General features: G+C 44.5%; 1 protein-coding gene across 2 annotated transcripts in view; it reads right to left on the bottom strand.

Moving 5' to 3' along the window:
* Asph (aspartate beta-hydroxylase) overlaps positions 1–18,637 on the bottom strand; it is a 144,309-nt gene extending 125,672 nt beyond the window's left edge. For both annotated transcript variants that reach the window (XM_051197345.1, XM_051197355.1), the window contains exon 1: positions 18,402–18,637. In XM_051197345.1, the coding sequence (XP_051053302.1) occupies positions 18,402–18,543 (142 nt within the window). In that variant the 5' untranslated portion in view covers positions 18,544–18,637. The remainder of the gene's footprint in view (positions 1–18,401) is intronic.
* Positions 18,638–24,723: the final 6,086 nt, after the last annotated feature.

Below are 24,723 nucleotides of genomic sequence, written 5' to 3'. Positions count from 1 at the left end.
AGGGGGAACCCTCCTGCCCTCTCCATCTCCCTGACTCATAAAGCCGGCCTGCTCCTTGCTCCACCGTGCTCCTCCATGACTGACGGGCTGCCTCCCCAGAGGCTGAGCATGATGCAACACCCAACCTTGTGATGAACTTTCTAGAACCACGAGAACAAACTGTTGAATTAGCCAAGGTCTTTCATCATAGCACATCAGTTGACTGACACGTCCACCACCTGCCTCCCCACCCCTCCGAACCCAGCTCCTCATGCAAGTCCGCTCCAGGCCACACTTGCTGCTCAGGCTTTCCACAACCCTGGCGTGGCAGGAAGGCCTCCTCGGCTTCTCTCCCTCCCTGAGAGCAAGAGCAGCCACAGCAGGGCTAATGGTTCATCACGGCTCCCCTCAAACCTCTCTGCCCTTAAATCCACTCTACCAGATGCAAGGTCCTCCTAGCCTTCCTACACAGGAAGCCTAAAACCAACAGCAGGAAACTGTCCTGACAGCCTGGCTCCAGCGCCATCTGCATTCCTCACACCTTTCTGCCAGCTCCTCCTCCCACACTGCCTTTCACTTCCGCTTTTCCTCACGGCCTGCCCTGTGGTGCTTCCTCTCTTCACACAGTATGGGTGAATCCTAATAATAATGATGATAACCCTCAATAGCTTCACACTGTTCTCAAGGTAAGCAAAGCCTCTGAGCCGGCCTGGGGCATCAGCTGCACTGGGTCCAGTCAGCTTCTCTAACCTCAGCCCTGTCTCATTTCCTCTAAGCTGCTTAGAGTCTAGCCAGCAGACACGCACATGCTGGCATGCGCGCGCGGCACCCTTCTGTTCTGTATCCCACCTCGTGTCCTCTGCCCAGCCTGCTCCTGGAATGTCACAGTCCTGCCATCACACATACAGCCACGGCTCTGGTCCTGGCCTAATAACACCTCCTCCTCAAGGAGGCAGTCCCCATGTCACGGGGAACTAGACGGCTTAAGACGCCCTCTTCTGCCTCTGCACCTAGGTTCCTGAAGCCAGGTACAGAATAGGCCTCACTCATTCCTGAACACTTCCTTTGCACCTAAAAGGAAATCAACGCCTTTGAAAATACTGGACGACTTCCTTTTCACACGCTGGCCATCCCAGGGTTAACCAAACCCTTCTCTGGTCAAACTTAAAAGAAAGAACAGCCACATACATCCTTGAAGACCTCTGGAACTGAATTCATGCAGAAGGCAAACAATACTTAGCCTGACTCCCTAGCACTGCCCGCTTCCAGGGACCAAAAGGTTCAAAACACTATGTGTTTCCCGTATCTAACCTGGAAGGGGAGTATACTGAGACAACTGGCAGGTTAGTTTCAACTCCCTCGCATTCAGCAATGTAATGATTCCCAAACTCACAGCGGGAAAAGGTCCGCAAAGCATTAAGAGGAAGAATGAAGTCCAGTGCTTGCTCCAGCTCACACAGTGGGAGTTGCTCCCCAGGTTGGACAGGAAGGAACTGTCCATGGATCACAGCAGTTAGGAGCAAACTGAGCTCTCCTGACTAAGGCTGTGGAGAAAGGGCACGGTGGTTGGAAGGGTGACAAGGGACTGCCCTGTGTTAGAATTCCAGAAAACAAACTCTCATGTAAACAGTTCACACTGTCATCAGTCTACGTTAAAATTCAGGGTTAGCAAGGGCCAGGCCACCTTCCAGTCCACCCCGCTTCCTTCCCTTTGCCCTTCTTTCTCCAACCATCCTTCCGTTTTGAGGACTAATTACCTAGGGGCAGTGGGGGCGCACACCTTTAATCCCAGCACTCAGGAGGCAGAGGCAGGAGGATCTTTGTGAGTTCAAGGCCAGCCTGGTCTACAGAGTGAGTTCCAAGACCACTAGGACTATTTCACAGAGGAAACCCTGTCTCATAAAAACAAACAAACAAAAAGAACCCCCCAAAATAAAACTAATTATTCTTTGTAATCCTCAGGTAAAAACTACTACACTAGCATTCACCGGTGTTTGTAGCAATGCTGATTCACCAGAGGGGCCTAAAGGATCAGAGCACTGGTCCACACCACACACACACACACACACACACACCACCACCACCACCACCACCACCACCACCACCACCACCACACCCCTTTGGAATCTTTTACTACCAAAACTACACTGGAAAACTTGGAGGGAGGGAGGGAGGGAGGGAGGGAGGGAGGGAGGGAGGGAGGAGCAAAGACGAGAGCATGGCCAATATGGATGGACACCACTGATCTTCAGTTGTCTCCTTGAAGGTTTCTTGACTTCAGTTCATTCAGAAGGCAAAAATATCCACAGCCCTCCTCCCTTACCACTTTTGTGGGGGGGATGGGGGGGGAAGATGTGCAACATTTACATTGTACAAAAATGGAAGAAAGGGAATACATAAAAGCATAAAAAACAAGTGAAATTGCAGAGCATGTCTCAGATTCAAAATATCATAAAACGAAAGGCCAAAGGTCCCACTGGATGCAAGAGTCAACAACACTTTACCATGTAAATTAGCAACAATGAAGGTAACAATGAAAAATAGGCAAGAATGGCTGCAAACAAGTATTATACAGTGGGGCTAGGGGGGACAGTCTTGCCAGGGAAGTGACGGCCTTCCCACATAAGCATGAGGACCTGGGTTAATTAACCCTGGCATCCATGTAAAAAGCTGGGTGTAGCTGTCATCCCCACGGGGAAGGGACATAGACAAGATCTAGGACTCACTGACCAACCGGACCTACTCGGCCAACTCAGGCTCCAGCAGTTGGCAATAGGCTACATAGTATAAAACGGAAGGGAAGCGGAAGGGATGCGGAAGGGAAGCGGAAGGGATGCGGAAGGAAGGGCTCCACGTTCTGGAGGACAATGGAAACGCCCACACTGCTTCATATGTGTCCTCCACTCGCTGTTTCAATTCTTGCCTTTTCACGGAGTGGGGGGAGGGGAGGATTGCTAAATACAGCACTTTACCCAAGTTCTGTCACTCATTCTAGTGAATTATTGAGGCCAAGGGTGGCTGCAGGGCTGAGAAACTTGAGGTCAGCTAGTCTGACGCTCAGTGCACAGTGCCCTCAGAAGGCCCCAAGCCATGGCTGGTGTCTGAAGTGAGACCAGTCTTACAGAGCTGTCCCCTGGTGCACCACAGTTTGCCTAGCTCACTCCTTCTCTCAAACTACATGAATTGCACACTTTCTCCCATACCTGTCTCTGGGAGAAACTTAACAGCTGTGCCAAAAGCTGTTCTATAGAACAGAAGATTGGGATTCCAAAAACTCTTACCATGTTACAATAAATACGTCAAAGAACTTAACACACAACTCCTGAACCCAAAATCATCACTCCGGGGGCAGCCTCACAATGTGGAGAGGGGTTCCGTTCCCTCCCTCTCCCTTCTGGTGTGGAACACTTTACTCCAGGCTAAAGGGTTTTTTTAGGTAGCCACACCATCCTGGCCACATCCTGAGACTAAAAGCAATCAAAAGCAAAACAAACAAAACAGAAAAAAGAAAATCTACTTCAAATCCTTCTAGGTCATAGTTTACTCTTGACAGTGATTTTGATTTGCAAATGGTGTTAATCCTGCTCAAGTTCCCCACCACTGACTGCACACACTTCTGCTCCTGGAACCAGACATAACATACAGTGTATGTCGTAACGTGACTTAAACGCTACCTGGACAGGCTTCTCTTGAAGTTCACGCCTGGCTTCCACAACCAGCTGCTTCTCAGAACTGTACATGTGATTGCTGGTGGCCCCAGGGCACTCCCCCAAATTCTGTTCAACTCAGCAAAGCTGGGAAATGCCAAGACTGAATCCTGATCAATGTGCAACACCTACCAAATACCTAACAAGATTATTCTTCAGCAGCCTGGGCTTGACGAACACAGAGTGTCTCCAGATGCTTACAGATGCCTTCCTAGGTCCTTAAGAATACTTTTACTGACAGAATTTACTTAGGATCACTTTGAAGTTATCAGCTTTCAGTTGCTCTGAATCTACTTGTCTTTCCCCTTTAGCAAAAAGGAGAACTCCGTCCCTTTAGTTTCCTGCCTCTTTTGACTTCTCAATGGTGAAATACTCAGAATTGTCGGTTGTGGTCACAGTTCTGAAAGTGCAGAAAAGCCTTTGGTTCTCAACCTTCCTAACACTGCCACCCTTTAAGATGGTCCCTAGTGTTGTGGTGACCCTTAACCGCAAAAATCATCTCGTTGCTACATCATAGTTCTAATTTTGCTACTGTTGTGATTTATAATATAAATATCTGATATGCAGAATATCTGATATTTGAATCCCAAAGGGGTTGCAGCCCACAGGATGAGCCCTGCTAAGGCTTAGCCCATGCCAGGCCTGGTCCCTTAAACCTCACTGCTTAGTTCATACCTTATTTCCAAAAAAGTCTAAAACAGAATACAAATTATGTTTGTTCCAATCCAATGGCAGAGCAATGTGGAGTGACCTGAGAAACAAAACATGCATACACTTTGGACTCTGTATTCCCCATGTACCCCTTCCCAACGCCCCTCCCCAATCACGCACCACAGTTACGTCCCGCAACCCTGATCTCACTTTGCTTTCCTTTGCGCTAACCCTCACTGTCGAGAGTGTAACCCAAAAGTTGTGACTAGCTGCAAAGTGCAATTCTTCAGGCTTTATACCAGACCTACACAAGCTGATGCTCAGTCAGAATCCTGGTGCTTAAATATGATACCCTGACAACACAGGATAAAAATACCGCTTTACATAAAAAGTGCTTGGTCGCCATCAAATTCAGATTGGCAACACAGATCGGCTCCGTAAGTCAGCATGGATTGTAGGGTGGAAACAACTCTTTGGGTGGCAAATTTTAAGTGGTTCCCATAGATCATTGTTTTCTACATAGCAATTCATTCATTTATTCAGCAAACACTACAAATCTCTGTCCCATGCTACAGCAGTGAATCAGAGACAACTTAACTTACAGCCAAGAAAGAGGAAGTGTAAAGGCATAAAACTCACACTACCCAGATAAAAGGCGGGCAGGATAACAAAATACAAACAGTCAGCCATAAGACTGCTGAATTTCAAATGTACACCATTCTCAGGCGCTAACTGCTGTAAATCACTCTTTCTGAGTATTAAAAATGTCCACTTTTTAATGGACTGGTACCCTGTAATGAAAAGTGGCAAGTCTTAGTTTCAAAAAGGAAATAGTCATAATTCTCAAAAAGGAACTTAAAAATATGAAACCCCAAAAAAGGAGAAGAAAAATTCAGATGACTCTATACTTCAGTATTTACATGAATAATTTTAGCCCATTCTTTTGAGTCATGTTTAAAAATAAAAAGGAAAATTGAAACCTTGCAAATAAGTGAAGCTTCTCTAAATACACACACACACACACACACACACCAGAACAAATGAACTGTCCGTTTTGTCTTAACTTTCATCCCAAATAGAATCATCGAACTAAGTATGGATAGAATGCCAGAAGCATCTCCAATCACTCCTGAACAGCTTCCTGTGGGTATGGCAAAGGAAGATGAGGAGGTGCATGCTATCTACACCATTCTAACGCCCTATGGACTTCACCTATCTATCTGAACAATTCTCTGCATCCATCAAGTAGACATGTTCTTAGCATTCTGTTTAGCTCTAACACTTATCGATAATAGGGCTTCTATGTTCTTGCCTATAGCATAAACCTAAGAAATTGCCCAGAACGTGTCATTTTTGAGAACTTAAGGTATCAAAAGCAAAACAGCAAGCAGCAGAGCCATCCCTCCCCCTCAGTGTCCTTTTGGGCTGTGAGTAGAAAAAAGCTCATCTGCATGTGTTCACTCCAACATCATCTACCTTTCCGGGAACTGAGCACATGCTTTCATGCACAATACTGAGACACCGAGAAGAACAGAGGACCCAGCCTGCCCAGGTAGCTGCTGTAACACCAGATACAAAAACATACGTTACCCACAGTACAGCAACCCCTAGCTCTGCAATCCTCCAAACAAGACTAGGCTGTGACCAAATTCCCAAGTTTGGGGTTTTGGTTTTGGTTTAGGTATTTGTTTGGGTTTTGGTATGAGCCAGGCACTAAGCATGGTTTCACTTTTAGAACAGTTAAAAGGAAGTCAGAGAAAAAAAAAAATTTCATAACGCGAGGTTTATTGGAAATTCAACTGCAGGGCCCATAATCAGGTTTTATTGGAGCACTGTTCCATGCAACCAGCCATGGCTGCATCTGGGCTACAGCAGCAGAGCTGAGAGGCTGTAATAGTGACTGCCTGGTCAGCGCTGCCTGCCTAACCCATCCCAGTGGCAACTCCGCAGTCTAGGTCACACAAGGACCTTAGTCAAAGTCAGCCAGGAAGAGCCAGTCTAGCTAAGGGAAAGTCAAGAAGGCCTGTTTGTGTTTGCTCCCTCTGCTGCGGCTGCTTCCTTCCTTGTTGCCCACAAAGAGCTGAGAAACAGAAGAAAGAGGTTCATAGGCGACAACTGGAGCCCAAGTTCACTGCTCATCTGCAGCCAGCACCACCTCGGTTTTGCTTTTAGATGAAGTCAATTGCATCTGGCCTCTGCTCCTAACAGCGGGTACCCTTACAATCAAACGGACAGAGATTCTATACAGAGACCCTCACCATCACCAAATACGGTAACTTTACTTGTGAAACTCCACCTCAGTCCCTCTGAAGTCAATCTTAATACTATGGTGTAAGTACTATCACCCTCATAATGAAGACAGGAAAAAGTTGAGAAACGTTTGGAAAGGTCTCGAATTAGCAAGGAGAAGGGCTGGTGTTTCTATGTGGTTCAGTTCAGCTGGAGACAGTTTGTTGACTGGACTCTCATCTGTGGAAGAAACCACATCACAAGGTCTAAAGAAAATGGGGGTCCAGGAGTGGGGGTTACGCAGACGTGGTTTTAAGGAAGACAGCGTTGGAAGAGCAGGAGGAAAAAAATCTTAGGGAAATGAGGCCAAACTGAGGAATGAAAATGAAACCATTTAATGAGCCACTGGGCAGAAAGGGTTGACAGACAAAAGGCACAGTGGCCGCCATGCTAATGTAGGTATGCTATGCGCCCACAAGTAATTGGCCCTCTCCTCGCACGGGTCAGGACTTGCCCCCTTCTCCATCGTACTGCTTTAGGACACTGAGCCTGTATTAATGAATAGTCTGGAGCTTGAGGCCACCCCTTCTGTGCTCAAGGCTGTCACAGAGCAGACTACGTGTGACGTTCTAATCCCGGAGCACAAGCTGACAGTTAGGCGAGCAGGGCGCCTGGCAGCTCTTGTTGGTAGGTAACGCTGATGAACTTTAAGCATACCGGTAGCACGCTGAAACCAGACCAAGACAACTTACTTCTTAGAGACTGATGAAATGCACAGGAGCTATTGCAGAAGTCCCCTGTGCAAACACTGAGTGAGGGTGTGGAAGGTGACGGTGCATGGTGGCAGCACGTATGAAAGGGAGGACCACACAGGGAGGGCGAGGCAGGGATGGCCAGAGAGCGCAGCAGAAGGCATATCCTGCTGGGAGTGGGACCCACATCTCAACAACTTGGGCGAGCTACTAGAACTTGTCAAGAAGGAAGTACCCACGATCTAGGTTATCTTTTATAAAGCCTGCCGGACAGCAGCAGGCTGGAGTGAGAGCTGGTGTGAGTAACAAATCATGACGAAATATGCTCCATCACAGCAGATGCGGAGTCAGCACTCGGATCCATACTCCAGCTCCAGCTTTTACTAGCTTTCTTTGACAAACTATTTCTCTAGCCTCCATTTCCCCACGTACAAAAAGAGACACAATTACTATGGAATCAAATAGTAAAACAGAGATAAGCATTCACCCCTGGTAAGTGGTAGCTATTTTATTCTCTGTACTATTATTGATATTGTTTACATCTATAGCCCAGGAAAATACATCAGGGTCAGAGAAAGCTATGGCGAGTGGCTATCTAGAATTAGATATCCTACTGAAAAGCACAGGAAAGATGGTCCTCCCAGGAGCAAAGGAACAGAGCCCAGGGGATTCAGGTTCTAGTTAGTCTCTGCTGGAATGATCTGAGGGGAAGAAGAGGCGCTGTTAGCACTCATGGCTACAGCTTTCTGTAGACTTCATTCTCTTTTTGTTAAGTGAAAAAGACTAAAAGTCAGAGATAAGCAGTGCCCTGCTTCACTGAGGCTGCTGTGGACGGTGTCCTGGGTCACTGGGGCTGCTGTGGACGGTGCCCTGGGTCACTGGGGCTGCTGTGGACGGTGCCCTGGGTCACTGGGGCTGCTGTGGACGGTGCCCTACTTCACTGAGGCTGCTGTGGACGGTGCCCTGCTTCACTGAGGCTGCTGTGGACGGTGCCCTGCTTCACTGAGGCTGCTGTGGACGGTGCCCTGCTTCACTGAGGCTGCTGTGGATGGTGCCCTGCGTCACTGAGGCTGCTGTGGACGGTGTCCTGGGTCACTGAGGCTGCTGTGGACGGTGTCCTGGGTCACTGAGGCTGCTGTGGACGGTGTCCTGGGTCACTAGCGGCTGCTGTGGACGGTGTCCTGGGTCACTGAGGCTGCTGTGGATGGTGTCCTGAATACTAGGGGCTGCTGTGGATGGTGCCCTGCTTCACTGAGGCTGCTGTGGACGGTGTCCTGGGTCACTGGAGCTGCTGTGGATGGTGTCCTGGGTCACTGGGGCTGCTGTGGACGGTGTCCTGGGTCACTGAGGCTGCTGTGGACGGTGTCCTCGGTCACTGGGACTCCTGTGCGCAGTGTCATTCTGCGCATGGTGCCCTGGTTCACTCACCCTTTGCTTTCTTTGCTCTTAGGTAGGCTGGGATCACAGGACCACCCGTTGTGAACCCCAGGATTAAGGATTAACTCTGGTGTTGGTGCTAACTCTCTCTTCCCACAAGTCACTTCCCGCAGCTGAGGAAGGGGCTTTATTGAACTATGCATTAAAGACGATCCACACAAGCCCATGGATTTTCTTGTCCATATGAGCACACTCATGAGAGTCTCAACTGAACAGCTTTCACAGCATCAAAGGATGTAAACAGAGGGATGGCGAGCCTCTTGCCACTGGGCTCCCAATATCAACTTCAGGATCAACCTCCATTCACCAAGCAACAGACAGACGTGGAAGTTTTTAAAATGAGACAGGAACACAGGAGCGAGCTGACGAAAATGAAGGGCAGTGGTATGGTGGTAGCTCAAAGAACTGAAGATTTGCCACACATAAGAGCATAGGTAGACGTGAATATGAACCAAAGTTCTTGTGCTTGAGCTACTTGCATTTATTGTGTTGATATTATCCAGTACTGTAGCATTTGTGCTAATAAAGACAGGCTGGTTTTTGAAATTCTTTTGTGAGCAGTTAGACATTTGAGATGGATGAGCAAGAACTGAGTAAGATCCAGAAAGAGAGAGGCCAGCTTATTATCCTAGTTTATAGCAGACCCTAAGACACTGCTCTATACCCCGGAACTCGTCCTCCACAGCCAGCTCGGTGTTACCTTTCTGTCGCTATTAGTACAGGCTTACTGATGTTTGTTATCTACATTAGCCTTTTCAAATCTCCAAACCTTGGAGCCATAATTGTTAACACTGCATTACATCCGGCACAACATCTACTAAGACCTCCAAAGTGGCAATGGAAACTGGTAACAATTACATCTTAGATGTGCCAGGCCTTTATGTGTGCTGGCTACAAATAGACTAATGGGCCAAAGTCAAAACAAATCTTACAAGTTCAAGAAAATAAAGACTGTGTTTCACTCATGAAGAAATAAGTTCAATTTGAACAAAGCAATGTAGCTCCTTCAAGTCATTACTGTAAGAATTGGGAGGAACTGGCGGCCACAGCTAAAATACATTTCCAGGAGGGAACAGCCTAGTTCCCCCCAGGTGTCTGTAGATGGTCAGCATCTTACAAAAGGTCACATAATAAATTCAATAAAACATTCCCGGTGTTTGAAAATAACAATAACTTTAAAGAATCTTAATACTCAGTTATTTACATTAAAAAAAAAAACCCACTAGGTTGGATTTTCCCTAAAAATGTAAAGGTAATTTTAAATTAGAACATAGTTACTGGGCTGGAGAGATGGCTCGGAGGTTAAGTGCACTGGGTGCCCTTCCAGAGGTCCTGAGTTCAATTCCCAGCAACCTCATGGTGGCTCACAACCATCTGTAATGAGATCTAGTGCCCTCTTCTGGTGTGCAGGTGTACATGCAGGCAGAACACTGTATACATAATAAATAATAAATCTTAAAAAACATAGTTACTATAACTTATTGACTTAGAAATCAAATATTTAATCTCAATAAACAAGGAGAAAATAATAAATGCTAATCATAATTATTAGTAAGGCAAAGAAGAAGGGAAGCAGAAATGAGGGAGGGGTATCAGCATGAAAGAAACAGAGACCTACACTCACCATAAGCAGATGCAAAAGCAACAACAAAATATTAAAATTGAAGCTGCATGCACAAATTGGCCAACTGAGATATGTGGGTAATATCAGCAATAAAACATCACAGCATTGGTAATTAAAGCCATGTGTACAGTAGTAGCAATAAAACCATGTGTATAGTATTAGCAAATAAAGCCATGTGTAAAGGATAGCTCAACATGATCAAGCAGGGCTGAAGAAAGAAGGGGGTGGGGGGTGTCAAAACTCTTACAACTAGAAATATGTAAATTCCCACAATGTGATACTGATTATTGACGTAACTCCTACAGTTAGGACTTGCCTCGCTAGGAAAAGGCAGAATGTCTGCACTCATTACTTCTAGACAACAAGGGCTCCTCTAAGGCTGAAAAGAACAAAGAATCTGTCTATTGAATAATAAGAAGTTTATATAGAAAAATCCCATAGACTGTATACTGTATTGCCCTTAGTGGCTTCAAACTCAAAATCCTCCCTCCCCTACCTCCCAAGTACACTTCCTCCTTTACTTTGTAAAAACATATGTAAAATAGGTCCCCCTCTTGAACAGTACAGTACAGATCAACACCTAGTACTGTTGAGACTCAAACGCAAAAGGACAAAATTTTAGCTATCCTATGATCTCACGTAAAAGGAATGTATGCCATCATCCCTGTTACACGCGATGTCACAAAATACAAAAGCCCAAACCATAAAGTAGAACACAGAAAAAAATCTATTGTTGCTGTATTAAAATGATAAAAGTCTATTGAAGAAAATATAGCATAGGACATGGCAAAATAAACAGCCAGTGGTGGACTAGAGAAGTCCTTGGCCTGCCACTTGAGCGAGCATGAGGCTTGGGGTTGTGAAACACACTCTACAAATCAATACAAGCACACGGGCAAATTAAAAACACCAGGGAATAGGTAATAGTCATGAACAACAAAGTCATAGAGGAAACAAAAATGTCAAGTCTTATTAGTAACCAGAAAAACAAAAATGTCAAGTCTTAAAGTGCACCAAACCTACAAGCATTCAACTGTACCAAGGGTGGCAACAATAAAGGTAGCTACTGTAATTCATTATGGGTGGGATGTGAATTTAAACAACCACTATAGGTTTAAGAAAATGGCAATACCCCCAAAAAGGCTAATTTATGTTTTTATATGCTCTGACCCAACACTTCCGAGCTAATTTCATGGTACAGAAAAATATTCAGACACACATATATACAAAGGGGTTGAGAGCAGCAGTTTGAAAAATAGAACACAAAGAAGTAGTGTTTTCAGCAGAACTGCTCAACACAGAAAGGCACATACATACATACATACATACATACATACATACATACATACATACATGAAGACCTAGAAATCACAATTGCTATGTACAGCGATTGGGAACTAAGTCAACACTTTTACTGAATGCTAAACAATTATACTTCTATATGCATACTTCTATACAGAAGGATACAGACAGGCTTCTCCAGTACTTTCCATACATAATGTTAGCAATACAATGTTTCACATTTGGTGCTGGAGATGGCTCTGCAGATAAGAGCTCTTCCTGCTCTTCTACAGGACTTGAGTTTGCTTCCCAACTCCAATGCCAGGCTACTCACAAACTCCTGTAAGTCCAGCTCCAAGGGAGCTGATGCTCTCTGGGGGCCTCTAGGGACACAAGCACTCATGTACACAGACACACACACACACACACACACACACACACACACACACAAAGAAAGACAGATAGACAGACAGACAGAGAATTAAAGAGAAAGTAAATCTTGTGCTGAACAGATGCATGGCTCAGGGATTAAGAGCACTGACTGTTCTTCTAAAGATCCAGAATGAATTCTCAGCACCAACAAAGTGGTTCACAAGTGTCTGTAACTCCAGTTCCAAGAGCTTGATGCCCTTTTTGTTCTTTGCAGGCTCCAGGCATGAACATGGTACACAGACATGCATGTGACCAAAATACCCATACACATAAAACAAAAGGTTTTTAATTTCAAATCGATCTGAAATTTTATCTTTAGTAAGTATATTTTTATAGTATGTGCATATATAACTATACATGAGTATTAACATGCAATGTCCAATATAACAGTTTGCAATTTGCATAAGATAGATTGTAAGAGCATGTATGAGAATGGTTATTGATAACTGTGTAAGAATCACTAAGAAGTGATACCACAGAAGAAAATCCACACGTTGGGAATGGTTTATTCCTTACCTGTATAATACACACTCTTAAAATAACATTTCAATGGACACAGACCTAAATGCAGAACAGACTTGCTTTATTTATGGAGGGGAAGGTAGTACTTTCAAAAAGCAAATGCTAGACAGCATTTTAAAAATTAAGTCAGAAGTATCTTACTAAAATTCATTTGATCCAAAGAATGGAAAGGTAAAGTTCAATGCTATTCTTCCACAAACATTTATAACAATAACTTTTGTTCACATAAAAAGGATAAACTACTCCTAAATAAAATTTGCACATGAACCAGTATGCCAGTTTAGAATAACCGGAAATAAAATAGACCCTGGGACTAACACTCTGCATATGAGCATGCGTGGTACAAGAAATACAATAGGCATAGCATAATTAACAGTGACTGCCTGGCAGGGCAAAAATCACTGTCACGCCTACAGAAAACAAGAGCAAAAGCAATTATAGCCATGGTGGTTGTAGAATAAAATTATTTTATCAAACAATATTTTTCCACTTTAAAATTAGGGCAGCCCTGGCTGCCTTCCATAATGAATGAGTCACTGGGTTAGATCTGTGGCCATACACATAGAAGAGTCAACATTTCTCCAGATTCAGCAAGAACTCGGGCTACTGCGAGGCTGTCCTCCGCAGTGGGCATCCTCCTGTTCCCCTTCCATACTCAGCTCTGCTTTGGAGCACAGAAAGTACCCACAGCGGGTGCTGGTACTTGTAGGGTAAGACAAGCTTCCCTGCATCTCACGGCCAGGCCAAAGGACACCCTGCAGCCTTCGGCACCTCTCCTTGAATTCTTCCTTTTAAAAGCCCAGCTTACTGGGTCATAACTTGTTTGTCCTCGGCCATCATCAATCTGATCAGAATTAAGTTGCATCCAATGGCTTGCCATGACAAGAACAGCAAGGACCCAAATCACATCTCTGAAAAACAAATGTCAACTACAGAACAAATACCTGAACATCCAGTAAAGTCAAAGGAAGTAATTATAATGACCAAAAAAATAATACCACACTGGTTCCTAGCAGTACCAGAGCCAAAAAAGAAAGTTCATGCACTAAATTCCAGAATACATCACTTCAGAGGGGCACAGGGAGTGAACCTCTCATCTCCAGCCTAGAAATGGAGATTCTGTATGGAAGAGGTGTATGTTCACTCAGAACGGCACATCCCACCCATGAGTGCAGTGCTCAACAGCTAGACCGTGGGCAGCAGACAGGGAATTAGTCAGGCACCACCAGTCCAGGGACAGAGAGCTGCAGCTTCCCTCAAATTACGCCAGTAAACTGTAAATGGCTTTTTACTGTCATACAGTTTTTGTTTTAAGTCATTTTTAACTGATACAGAAAAACTATACATATTAATGGAGTGCCTTACAATGTTCCAATATGTATAATATGTAAACCAGGTAAAAAAAAAACATCATATCTTCAAATATCTTTTTCATGGTGAAAATTTTGAAACTTCTTTCTTCCTTTGAAAAGCACTATGTATTACTATCATCTCTCGTCACCCCCCCCCCATGCAAAACCACACCAGACTGCCTTGATCTTACCTAGCTATGCATACAGTTTTTACTAAAGCGGATTTATTTGACAGTCTTTTGTACTTTGTACTTGCTGGGGATAACAGACGGGGCATACTCAAGATGCAGGCCAAGCACTTCTCATGCCATTACATCAGCATCTGGAAGAGCATCAAAAGACCAAACTGTATCTGAGTTCTAACAAGATACAGAAAGTTACAAAACTCTGAGATTAGCTGGCAAATAGCAATTTGAAGGAAGGCACTGCACAAATGAGATTGTATCGAGTGCTTCAGAAAGTTACATATAATCAATTGCAAAACAAACATGTTACAGAGTAACAGTAACACAGACTTTCAAGTAAGATGTATATTTTGTATTCTCTCAGGTTTTACACCCCCTTGCCTCTTACCATGTGCCTGGAAACATGTATGACATGTATGTCATGCACCAAGGCAGATCAAATTGTCTTAACCTATCAGAATCAGGAAGCAAAAGAGAGTAAACAGATTAAGATTAGAGATGGCGAGAGAGATTTGCCACGTGTTGCCTAACTAAATAGGGGCCTGGGCTATCAGGTTCTTTGTTCTAAACTGCACTGTCTTCCATGAGGGGGAAAAAATGGCTTTTGTTGTTCCCTTTTGGGGACAGCCAACACAGGAAATAAAGTATCTAATAAAAGCTAGCTCACATAAGCTTTATCCATGTTACTATTGTGAATTAGCTAGAAATGTAAGCCTTATCTACTTATTTTCTAATAATCTCTATGAAACAGATGATATCAACACAAGACTGAACTATGGATCTTTACTTCCCAGCCCATGATATGGCTGTAAAGAATTGTATAGAACCTGTTTTCAGATGATCTGGCCAAGCTAGAAAAATGCTGTTACCAGAACAACAAAAACATACAACTTTTATCGTGAGCATATTATGGACTTCCTATTTCATTCATCCTTAAATTGAAGGAAGAGGATCAAGCCACTGGCCCTAACTGATTCCCCTGGTTAGGTAAAAAAGAATTGTTCCAGGGAGCTCTTCTCTCAAGGAAGCCAGGATATATTCAGCAGCACACAATAGACTAGTAACCTAAGAGACATAGAAAGTGTGTGGAAATGGTAGAGAATACATTCAGAAGCACATTTCTAAATGACCAACACGCAACAAAAGACTGTTTGAATGTATCTACCCAAGTATATACGGATATAGTTTATTCTCAGTAAGAAAGGTGTTCCACACAAACTCTTATTACTAAATTCCAAAACCTGTTAGATACTTTGAAATAACTAAACACGAACAGAAGAGAATTTCTGGGGAAGCACAAATTGAATGATTTTAAAACCTAATTGCCTTTATATAATTGGAAGCTTCAAATTGGGAGGGGGAACATGTTCTACAGCGACACCTTCTGGTACATGGTAAGACAGACGCAAGCCCACAGGCAAAACAGGCAGAGGGTGGCAGACTAAGACGATGGGAGCAAGCTTGACACTGGGCACCAGCCCCTCCACTACATCCCCATCAGTAACTGTGAAAAAGGCTTTCCCTGGCCCCAACTGGCCACACAACATTTTATATGCAAGTTAAAGGTAAGTGTCCAATTATTCCTTCCTTTTGTATTCTAAGGAGTAAAACTGAAAAATATAAGGTGAAACTCTATTGTTTCTCAATTGAGCTGAAGAGAATGAAAACTGAGGCCTACTTTAAAATGTTTTCTAAACGAACGGACTCCCATCTCCCATTCCACACTTTTACATAAAAATTGTGACCAATGTTACCATTGTCATCAGAGTCTCGATGTAAAAAACTTGGTGAGTCCACTTTCTAAAGTAAAATTTACTAATGTGCTATTTTGTTTTTGTTTTTTGTTTGTTTGTTTTTCGAGACAGGGTTTCTCTGTGGTTTTGGAGGCTGTCCTGGAACTAGCTCTCGAACTCACAGAGATCCGCCTGCCTCTGCCTCCCGAGTGCTGGGATTAAAGGTGTGCACCACCACCACCCAGCTTAATGTGCTATTTCAAACATATTTTAGCCAAAGGCCAATCAGTTAAGGCCATGAGCTCAAGTTCCTGCAATGACCCGTACTATATATACCATGGACAATGCCGCAGAAAATAATGTATTCTGCTTGGGAACCCAAGACGCAAGTACGATGAAGAGCAACTGAAAACTTGGAGTCTAGCCTGTGCTCCTCCTTCCTAATGCATCTCATCTTATGTAACTAGAAGGCACTAAATGTCACAGCAATGTCACTGTTATCTGCACCTGTGAACCAACTAACTCCCCAGCAGCCAGGGTGGCTTGCAGGTCACAATGTCCCTACCTCAGTGACCACGTAAAGTTAACTTTTCTTTCAGTAGCCTGTTAGCTTCCAGCTCTACCCTGCTATGATTGCAGTAAATAGAACCATGCCTTCTGGCTGTGATGGAACTGTGGAGCTCCATGGAGAGAGCCTTAGGTTCCACTTCAGGTGCCTTCTTCACCCACAGTCAGAACCCGGTGTTTATTTAACAGAATGGCCTGGGAAGAACAATCCACGCTGCACAATGAAGGTTTGGATTTGGGGAAGGGGTGAGGGCCCAGCTATTTCACTCACAAATTTGTGCTCCATTATAGTTATGGAACCAGTGTATTTCAAAATTGACAACTGGAGATGCTGCAATTTTACCCTAAAATGTGAGCAATAAGGCAGATTCAAGTTGCTATGCAGCCTAGCATTCTCTAAACCTATCAGCTAACAGTCACAATGGTTCATTTACTGCAGAGGTAAGAAAATGAAGCCCATTTTCTGTACTGATTCATAGCAATGACAGGCCCCAAAGGTGATTCCTCAATGCAATCATTTCTCTACTCAAGGGCTTTGCAAAGGATAAAAGGAAAGGAGGAAGGATTGGGGGATGTAGCTCAGCGGTTAGAGCACTTCCCCAAGTAGTCACAAAGCTCCTAGGACAGCAGCAAAGAACACACAAATCTCACTAGTCAATAGCTCAGCATTTAAGTTTGCTCATTAACTTTCTCTTTGGTACCTGATCATGCAACAGGCTCTTCCCACTCACAGAGTTCATTCATGTCTATAGTCTCGGCCATCAGAATAAGCAGTGCTGTCTGTATAAGACTAGCTGGGTCAGGGAACCAGAGCATCATTTTTACCTGCATTAAGTGAATTAATGACTGCAGCGGCCTTGAACTTCGAACTGTGTATGTAGAGTCCTTTCCATTAAGAATACAAACATTATCTCAGGATGTTAATGTGTACAAAGGATTTAACTGCACTACTTTCCCCATTAACGTTTATTCGTTCACTTTTCTAATCAAATATTTATTGAGCACCTATTACGGAGCAGAGCTATTCTACTTGAGAAAAGGGAACGAGCTTGAGAGCGGATGCATGAAGATAAATAAGACAGAAAGTGCTAGGAAGAAAAGCCGTGGCTGCCCCGTCCGTCTGTTTTCCTGACGTATACTCTAACCATCCGATGTATTTTCCTGGCTTATAATAATGGACTGCACGTAGACCGCGGCATGGAACCTCAACCATTTCTACTGAAATCGAGAGCTCACGTTCAATACACATGTGTATTCCAGTTCCAATATTCTAAATATGACTCAAAGGAAATATCAAAGAAACCGAGAACCGATGAAATATGACACGAAACATATTTAAAACATCTGTTCTCTCCTCTGCCAACTAAGCACATACAGAAGAAAGGTGAATACCCAGTCGACTTTTTCTTTTCAGAAAAGGGGAGAAGGCACACACACACAAAAAAATCGTACAGTACTTTTTGACACCCCTTCCTATTTTAAAAGACAAACACAATACGTGTTAAGCAAACCAAACAAAATTTAAAATAATCTGCAAGAACGATGCATCCACTCCCATCCCAGCCCCCAAATACACTCCTCCAAGCTGCTCCTCAACATTGCTGGGAGGGCAGGCAGGAACTTACTTTCCCTGACTTTGGCTCGGGGTCAAGCGCCCCAGAACCTGCAAGGAGAAGATAAGAGGTCCTCTATGCCCAGCTTCCACTAAAAAACACAATTAAGGGCCGCGCAATGACCTCGGGCAGCCTGTGTCCTGGAGACCCGAGGCCGGTGTTGGGGTCCCCTCCAGCAGAGCCCCGCTTCTCCACCTTCCCGCCCGGTGAGGTCGGCCTCGCCTCGAGCGCACAGGAGCCACTCCGAGGATGGAGAGGCGCAGAGGATCGGCGATCAGACCTGCAGCGCCCACCCATCTCCCGCCCGCCGCCCGGGCCCTGTTGCGGGGACTCTGACCTCTCCGAGCCCCGGGGCTGCTGCTGCTGCCGCTGCTACCCGTGCTCGGGCTACCGCTGCCCGAGCCGCTGCCGCCACCGCTGCTGCTGGTGCTGCTGCTGCTGTGGCCGCCGCCGCCCTTGGCATTCTTGCGCGGGGCCATTGCGAGCTGCTCGGGGGGATTGCAGAGCACGGGGGCCTTGCTGAGTGCTCTAGGGGACACGAGGGATCCGCCACTCCTGCAGCAACACCTCAGCCTCCACGGCGCGCGCCCCGCTCCTCGGGAGATTTGCACCAGCGTGCTTGGACACGACCAGTGTCGCATGCGCACAGGCGGCGACTCCTTCGGCGACCGAGAGCGCTCAGCTACCCCGGCCCCGGCACCGCCCCCACCAGCCTTGGCCCACCCACCAGCTCTGAAGGATGGCAATACGAGCCAATCGCGAGGCCCGCTGACAGAGGGCGGGGCCGGTACGTTCTCCAGCCCCCAAGCAGGCCGAAGCAAGTCTGGTGCTCCGCAGCGCTTGCAGAACCCGAGCGGCATGTGGCTTTTTAGTCTGCCTTGGTCCTCTGGAACGTGGCAAACGTGGAAACCGGCAGGGCTCTCGCGAGCATTGGCGTTCTGGCTCCAACGGGATGGGGCGGGCATGGGGGCGGTGCCCGGGAGCAGCGCACCACCTTTTGGCTTCTTCCTGGGAATCTGGTTCCGGTGGTGCTGAATGAAGCATGTACCAAGAGTGCGATCCTCTGCGACTATGCCATGTGGGGTTGTTGATTCTTTAAGTGTCAAAACAGGGACTGATGTCATTTGTGCTGTCAATATTTTTGGAAAACCTTAGTGAAGACATAAAAATGTTAATGTGACTCAAAAATCCCATTTTCTTACCATACACGACATTCTTTTCTGAAATCTGCCCCCGCCAGACTCATTTCTGGAGTTATTTGAAGTGTTCAGCCATAGATCTGAGCTTGTGGGTGTGCTGCCCCAGGTTTGAGAACTGGGTGGCTTTGTTGTTGTTTGTTGTCTTGTTGGGGATTTTGTTTGTTTAACGGCAGCAGTTGGACAACCCCGCTAAAGACCAGCAGAAACCATCAGTTTCGCTCACGTCATGTCTGTGAAATATGTAGTGACCTGATAAACTGTTGTCAACTTCCAGAGATATTCCCCGAGTTCTGAACCACCTTAGTAACTAGTAACCCTTTGCAATACAGCCAGAGAATGCCACAGCTTTGTTCCCCTTCGGCGCCTGTCAGCTTCCTCAGCCACCACTGACCACTGCTTTGGGTGCACTGGGCCTCTGCCCTGTCAGCTGTGAATGGCCAGCAGAGGACTGCACGAGCAAGGTTCAGCATTGCAGAACCGGAGAAAGCAGGCCTCCCTTAAATACAAAAGAATTTGGGTACCGGGTCCTTTTGTCTGCTCTTTGAGCCTCCAGGCTGCTGTACCTTGTCCCCTGTCCTCACAAGCCTCAGGGTCATGTCCACGCTGGACTCTCTCACACACCTATCAAAAACTTTCTCCTCCACCATACCTAAGAGCAGTCATATCCTTTCCGTTTTATTTCTTTTTTCATTCACTATGGGATTTAGGTAGCTCTCAAGTTACACCTAGAGGTTGCTAAGAAGCCACTCCCCTTCTTTTTAACATTGTCCAAAGACTGTAACTTGTAACAGGATTAAAAGTTAATGAAGGTTTAATAACGGTTGTACAGTGCATTTATGAGGGGCATCATCTAGGTGTAGGAGAGGGCAGTGCTAGAGTATTAGGAACATACGGTTACACTTTAGCCCTAAGTAGCACAACCTAACTACTGTGACATGCTTGGTTGAGACATCTCTGGGAATATTCCACCTGGACCTACGTCCACAAAATGTGTTATCTTCCATAAGGTGCCTTTTGCCAAACATATTGTCCCAGTGAGCCATTGGCCCCATTGGTGGCATCTAAAATGTGAACTCCACCCCCACCCCAACCTCACCTCCCACCCCCCCACCCCCCCACCCCGCAGCCACTTTTCTCCTCTCCACCCCTCTCACATTTCCCCATGTTCCCACAATTCCTTCCTTCCGTCCTGCCTAGGTACCACCGACAGATCTCTTTAAGTGGTAAGGGCAAAATAAATTTCATAAATACAGGTCATGGGAAAGCAGAGATTCAATGGCATCTATGCCCTGAGTGATAGAAAATTAAATTTATAACGATCCATGCAAATTCAGAAATTGTGAAGATATGTGGTTTTACGTTCTAAATTCTCCAAATTCAGTGGTTAGAATGACACATTTTACATCTGTTTCTACTTCCAACTTTATGGGCATCAAAAATGTCAGGCTCTTCTGGTATCCGCATTCTCTTTCCTAAGACCTATCTATGGTGTGGTATAGGGAAAGCTGGGGAATCTATGTCCCTGAAATTACAGGAAAGGGAAATTGGCATGTGACAGCCTATCCTTTTCTCTGAGATTTCGGATGAGACAAAGGATAAATGCTAGGGGAAATAATGTCAAAAGGACTGTCCGTAAAGAAAACTTAAGAAAGGCAATGTATTAAAATACTAACTGTGCATCATGCATTTGTCTATTGTCAGAGTATAGTATGGAAGATGTTGCAATGGCAGCTACAATGGTAAAGACAAGTATTTTTTAAGTATATGTTTTTATTAATCCTCTGAGAATTACATAACGCATACAACACATTTGACTATATTTGAACCTCTTCCTCCCCTAACGCCTTCCAGATCCACCCCCTACGACCTCACCCCCTCACAACCCCATGTCCTTTATTTGGTTTCATTCATGGCTCACTGAGTCCAATTTGTGCCACACATGTGCTCATGAGTGGTGGGCATCTCCACATGGGAACATTGTTGACCTTACCAGGGGCCATACCCTTAAAGAAAATGGAGTAGCTCTTTCCCCCTTGAAAGCATCGGCTGGCCCTCAGTGGGTGGGGCTCGGGAGCCCCTCCCTTCTCTGTGCTGGAAAATGGTGACTGCCCTGATCCTGCACAGGGTTGTGTGGACAGTCATAGATGGATAGCTACTGGGAGTTTATGAATGCATCCTTTTGCATTCCTTTGAATCTTCCAATCTTCTTCCCCTTCTCCCTCTGTTTTGATCTTTGACTGAGAGGGGTGATATAGATATTCCATGCGTGGCCAAGCACCAACAGACACTCTTTTCTGCATTTTGACAGTTGGTTCTGTGTAACCACACAAAGAAAATTCTCTAGCAATGTGTGAGCTGCAATAAATATAGGTGTAGACAAGAGTGTTCTTAAAGCTTTCTCAGAGTTTTCCAAAACCATTTCCCCATATTAGTTATACAACTTAGTGGACTGTCGTTTGCACCAAAAACTTGACTCGGTTACTACGGACAAGTTAAGTTTCTAAGTCATGTCCTTGACAAAAACAGTTATTGGCTATTGCTAGGGAATTGACAGACTTAATATACTATTCTTAAATCTTAAATGTAAAACTGGATAAAGTCTAACATATGAGAGAGAAGCCAAGTGTTAATTTCAATCATAGCAATGTGAACTGTATAAAAAGAAATACTCTTTGATGTAGATGGAGTTTTGTAAAAAATAACTGAGGTGTAGAAAATATGTATAAATTCAAAAATCACAGGTATGTGTCTTGAGGATCCAATAAGCTCATGCCTACCACCATGTGTATGTTTGTGTCTTTCATGAAATCACCGTTCTCTGAGAAACAGGTCTCAGATCCAGAGGGAAGTATCCTGACAAGAGCATCAATGGCCCTCCAGTTTCTTAAAGTCTTACTATATAAAGCAGGTGAATTTTCCTTATGATGAAGGTAATTATTGCAGTGACCTTGGTGGTTTGTGGAAAACCATGAATAAGCTACATGAAATTTGTATTAACTCAACTACCCACTTGTTTTTGCAATGATGTCCTCCTGGCTTGAATCTATTCTGCAACTTCATAAGCACATGACAGCATTATTGAGCCTGTACCAAACAAAAGCCAAAGGTCCTAGCATCGCAAAACTAAGAGGCATGAGCTGTTGGAAGCATAGCAAGACTTCATCACTTTAAAGGTATCTACTGATACACATGAAACACTACGTAATTCCTTTACTGTAGGAAGTACAGCATCCAAGAAGTTACATAGTACAAATTTGGTAGTAACCCTGAGTATTTATTCAGCCCTTCATGGAACTGTTCCAGTGTTATCTATTCACTTCTCTCTTGGCAGATTTCTTTGAGTTAGCTACAGTCTCCAATATTCTGGATGATATTCTGAAGCTATTTATCTTGGCACCAAAAAGCATATCAATCTATTGAAAATGAAGTATAACTTGTCTTGAACTGCTGGCTCACAAATTATATAAGGGTTTTTTTTTTTTTTTTTTTTTTTTTTTTTTTTGCTCTGCTTCTCTAAGTATCCACACTGCACTTCATTTTTCTACCTGTAAACAAAAGAGGAACACAGTTACCAAAATGTATGCATACAGAAGCAATTGCTTAAGATCCTTGCATAGATGTCTAAACACCATTTTCCTCCAAAAATATAAGAAATTTGCAATAAATACAAATAGCTTGATATAGTTCTTAGGCCTAACTAAACACAATTTATAATAAATATTAACTAAGACACTATATATTCCATCCACATCCCATGAGGGAGGCTTGATGCCGTGTTTGCTGAGATGTGTAAGACGTGGTAAGACAGCGTCCAGAACAGAGCAGGGATGCTAGGAACGGTTCCATCCTATGCTCTTTGCACTTGCTCACTTCCTGTCTGAAGAGAATGTTCCCTAGGCAGTGCTAAGGTCCAAATATCACTTCACTTCTTAAGCTCAAGCTGCACAGAACTGCTCAAGCTGAAACAGCCACGGTGAACACTCTAGATAAAGGTTTAAATGGTTGTATGCAAAACACTGGGCATACATGTGAGAGCTAACATTTGACAGCAACCCAGTAGAATAAAGTTATCGTGTGACAGAAGTCTTTGCAAACAACCCTCAACTGGAAAGGTATTGTTTGCAGAAACACTATTGGCATAGCCCACTGATTATTCCCGAACTGTGAGCAGCCACAAATAAGCTGTAGTGAGAAATTAAAAAGCTAGCATAGAAGGAGAATGAAACCATTGTGTGAGTCTGTTTAGCAACCACTCCTCGGGAACTAGAGTAGCTGCATTCAAAGAATCCGTATTTAAAATGAGGGTTCTGAAAGCCCACGAAGAGGGTCTCCCACGGTCTGGTTGTTGTTTTATTATTGCTGTTTACTTGTTAACTATTTCAAGCTAGAAAACTGTACCAGGCTTTTCCACTTGGACTACCAACCAGCTCCCAAATCACGACACAGAGTCTTAATATTAGTTTTGAATGCACAGTCTAGCTTAATCTCATTTCTGATTGGCTTTTTTAACTTAACCTGCTTCTCTTTATCTTTTTGTCTCAGGGCTTTTTACCATCTTTCAGCTCCCCCCATCCCTCTTCTGCCTAGCTATTGGCCATTCAGCTTTTTATTAGACCAATCAGGTGCCTTAGGCAGGCAAGGTGAAAGAGATGCAACACATCTTTGCATAATTAAATAAATGCAACATAAGCAAATGTAACACCTTTACACAGTTAAAGTAGTGTTCTGCAGCATAAACAAATGCAACACATCTTTACATAGTTAAAATAATATTCCACAACAAAAAATGAGTCTAACACCAGTATTGTGTGCAATATTACTTATAATTGGTTGGGTATATGTGATGTGTTTGCATTAAGAACTTGGCAAATCTGGCTGGGCGGTGGTTGTGCACACCTTTAATCCAGCACTTGGGAGGCAGAGGCAGGTGGATCCCTGTGAGTTCAAGGCCAGCCTGGTCTACAGAGCTACTTCCAGGACAGCCTCCAAAGCCACAGAGAAACCCTGTCTCAACAAAACAAAACTAAATAAATAAGGAACTTGGCAAATGTCACATAAGTAATTGTGTATTGGCAGTTCATAAAATGGAAAATGTTCGAGTATCAAAAGACTTTATCTTCAGGGTAAGGTCAGGTCTCAGAAAAAAAATACTAGTCTGAAGAAGTAGACAGTATAAACTACAATAGTCAGTGAATTACGGTTCCTTGGGGCCTGTGTGTGTAAGAGGCTTCACAGCTCAGGGGTCATGTGACTCATAGGACCATCACCAAGTGCCAACCCTCATGCATCCATCAGCTTTGCCAAAAAGCCTCCCGGACGGGTGCATGGATAACTCCATGCTCTTCTCACTGCTACTTTCTAATGGTGTCTCCTTCCTAACCATTACTAGCCTGTATTTTCACCCTGGTATACCGGGAGCACAAAGGGAAAGGATTGGGAGCACAGCCACCTCCCCCTCAT

This window comes from Phodopus roborovskii, unplaced genomic scaffold (genome assembly GCF_943737965.1).
Source record: "Phodopus roborovskii unplaced genomic scaffold, PHOROB, whole genome shotgun sequence".
Taxonomy (NCBI): Eukaryota; Metazoa; Chordata; class Mammalia; order Rodentia; family Cricetidae; genus Phodopus; species Phodopus roborovskii.
Note: the sequence above shows the minus strand (reverse complement) of the source record. Positions and strands in the feature narration are given on the sequence as shown.